At 41.0% G+C, this 2807-nt stretch overlaps 1 protein-coding gene across 1 annotated transcript; it reads left to right on the forward strand.

The window, feature by feature from the left end:
• Positions 1 to 284: 284 nt before the first annotated feature.
• On the forward strand, positions 285 to 701 carry LOC139901756 (uncharacterized mitochondrial protein AtMg00860-like). The gene has a single exon (XM_071884434.1). The coding sequence runs from the start codon at positions 285 to 287 to the stop codon at positions 699 to 701; it is 417 nt and encodes a 138-aa protein (XP_071740535.1).
• The last annotated feature ends 2106 nt before the right edge of the window (positions 702 to 2807 follow it).

Here is a 2807-nt window from a genome sequence, read left to right on the forward strand (position 1 = left end):
TGTTTTTTGGATGCATACAAAGGATACCATCAAATACATATGGCAGCGGACGACGAGGATAAGACTGTTTTCCACACACGCCAGGGCATATACTGCTATACCAAGATGCCATTTGGTTTAAAAAATGCTGGAGCAACCTACCAACGGGTAATAGACGAAGATTTCAAAGGTCAGATTGGGAGAAATTTGGAAGCATACGTTGACGACCTAGTTATAAAAAGCACAAAGAACAAGGTCTGTTGGAAGACATATTAGAAACTTTCGCGTCGTTAAGAAAGATTAATATGAAGCTCAACCCGTCGAAGTGCAGTTTTGGAGATGAAGAAGGAAAGTTTCTTGGTCATATAATAACTGAGCGCGGGATACATGCAAACCCAAAGAAAATAGAGGCAATCGAGAATATGCCGTCTCCAAGAAATAAAAAAGAAGTACAAAGTTTAACGGGTAAGTTGGCGGCATTAACGAGGTTCTTATCAAAATCCGCAGAGCGATCACTCCCCTTTTTCGGGACATTGAAGAATTTCTTAAAGAAAACGGATTTCAAGTGGATGGAGGAAGCAGGAGTGGCGTTTCAAGAAATGAAAAAGTTGCTGAAAGAGCTGCCAACAATGACTGCACCGATTGCAGGAGAAATGTTGATACTATACTTAGCAGCATCGAAGGAAGCATTAAGTTCAGTATTAATAGCAAACAGAGGATAGGTACGCAATATAAAATTAAAAATAGCTAATTTTCAATCAATAGGCATTTGAAGTTATATAATATGTTGTGCGAATATGTACAAATGCCTGTATATTTTGTTAGCAAAGCTTTGACAGGGAGCGAATTAAACTATCCTGCAATCGAAAAACTGGTTCATGCACTCGTGCATACTGCTAGACGCTTACGAAGGTATTTCCAAGCGCACCCAATAAGGGTCCTAACAGATCAGCTGATAAAGCAGGTACTACAAACAACAATTTGTCATCAAACAAATATAAAATTGCTTGATAAATCCTAGCAAATTTACATTCGCTGATACTTGTTGAGCAGGTGCTATATAAACCAGAAAATTATGGTCGCATGGCCAAATGGGCTATTGAATTGGGAGAGCATGAAATATGCTTCTCACCACGAAGTGCGGTAAAATGAAAAGTCCTAGCAGATTATCTGGCTGAAATAGCCGGAGATATCGAAGTCTCGCATGAATAAAAAGAAATACCACCTCCGCCCGAACAGTTGTGGGAAATGCACACAGACGGGGCTCGTGGCCCAGAAGGCGCAGGGGCAGGAATAGTCCTAAAAAGTCCAGAAGGAGAGCAGTATACCTTCGCACTGCGATTCAGCTTCCCTGTCACAAATAATGAAGCTGAATATGAAGCATTGTTATCTGAGATGCGGGTAGCAAAATATCTGGAGATTAAAGAACTGTCAGTATATGTTGATTCGCAGTTAGTTACAAACCAATTTAACGGAATATTCGAAGCACACGATGAATCAATGCAAAAATACTTAAAGCTTGTGCAAGAGCTAGCAGTTGACTTCGATTTATTCCAGATAACTCAGGTTTCGAGGACGCTGAATAAAAAGGCAGATGCGCTAAGTAAGTTAGCCGCATTAACATTCAGTCATTTTAAGAAAGAAATTTGGGTTGAGGAAGTTAAAGTAAAATCTATTGAAGAAGACAGTGTTTCGGCTGCAGTTGAAGAAGAGGAGCAGAGTTGGATGACACCAATAATAGAATTTCTAACCAAAGGTACATTGTCGATAGATTCAAGTGAAGCAAGAAAGATTAACATGAAAGCACCAATGTATCTGTTAGACGAGGGAATTCTATATAGAAAGTCTTTTTTGGGACCTCATTTGCGGTGTCTTAATCCAACTCAAGCGGAGTCAATCATACGGGAAGTACACGAGGGAATGTGCGCTCTGCATTCGGGACACAAAACAGTTGCGTCCAAAATAATGCGGCTCGGATATTACTGGTCGTCACTGTACAGAGATGCCGCGGAGGTAATACGCAAGTGTCAATCGTGTCAACTTCATGCATCAGTAAGAAAGGCTCTGCGATATCCTATGATACCGGTCGCGTCTCCATAGCCGTTCTGCAAATGGGCAATCGACATAGTAGGGCCATTCCCCACAGGACCAGGGGGTGTAAAATTTCTGGTAGTGGTCATTGATTATTTCACGAAATGGGTAGAGGCCAAACCACTAAAAACAATTTCGGGCAAGCAAATACAAAATTTTGTGTGGGAAAACATCGTCTGTCGGTTTGGAATACCAAATGAAATAATAAGCGACAATGGTACGCAGTTCAAAGGTAATCCATTTAGTGATTGGTGCCAAGAATTGAATATAAAACAAACATTTACATCAGTCGCACACCCTCAGGCATATGGTCAGTGTGAGGTTACGAATCGGGATATCGTTTTAGGAATCAAAGCAAGGCTGGAATTGTGTCGAAGGGGTTGGATAGACGAACTGCCTAACATTTTGTGGGCACACCGCACAACTCCAAAGGGCGCAACTAATGAAACACCTTTTAGTTTGGTGTACGGGTCTAAAGCTGTAATACCTACCGAAATAAATGTGCCAACTATGCGCATAGCTTCCTTCGATGAAAGTAGCAACAGCGAAGAACTGCGTGAAAATCTAAACTTAGTTAAAGAATGCAGAGAAATGGCGGCCATAAAAGAAGCAATCAACAAACAAAGAATCGCAAGCTACTATAATAAGCGCGTACAACCATTATCTTTCCAATTGGATGATTTGATGTGGTGAAAAAACGAAGCAAGCAGGGCAGAGGATATGGGTAAGCTTGAACC

The sequence above is a fragment of the Rutidosis leptorrhynchoides genome, chromosome 3, assembly GCF_046630445.1.
Source record: "Rutidosis leptorrhynchoides isolate AG116_Rl617_1_P2 chromosome 3, CSIRO_AGI_Rlap_v1, whole genome shotgun sequence".
NCBI classification, from domain to species: Eukaryota; Viridiplantae; Streptophyta; class Magnoliopsida; order Asterales; family Asteraceae; genus Rutidosis; species Rutidosis leptorrhynchoides.

Bases quoted from the DNA above. Each gene is read 5' to 3' on its own strand.
- LOC139901756 (XM_071884434.1), top strand. From the start codon at position 285: ATGAAGCTCAACCCGTCGAAGTGCAGTTTTGGAGATGAAGAAGGAAAG.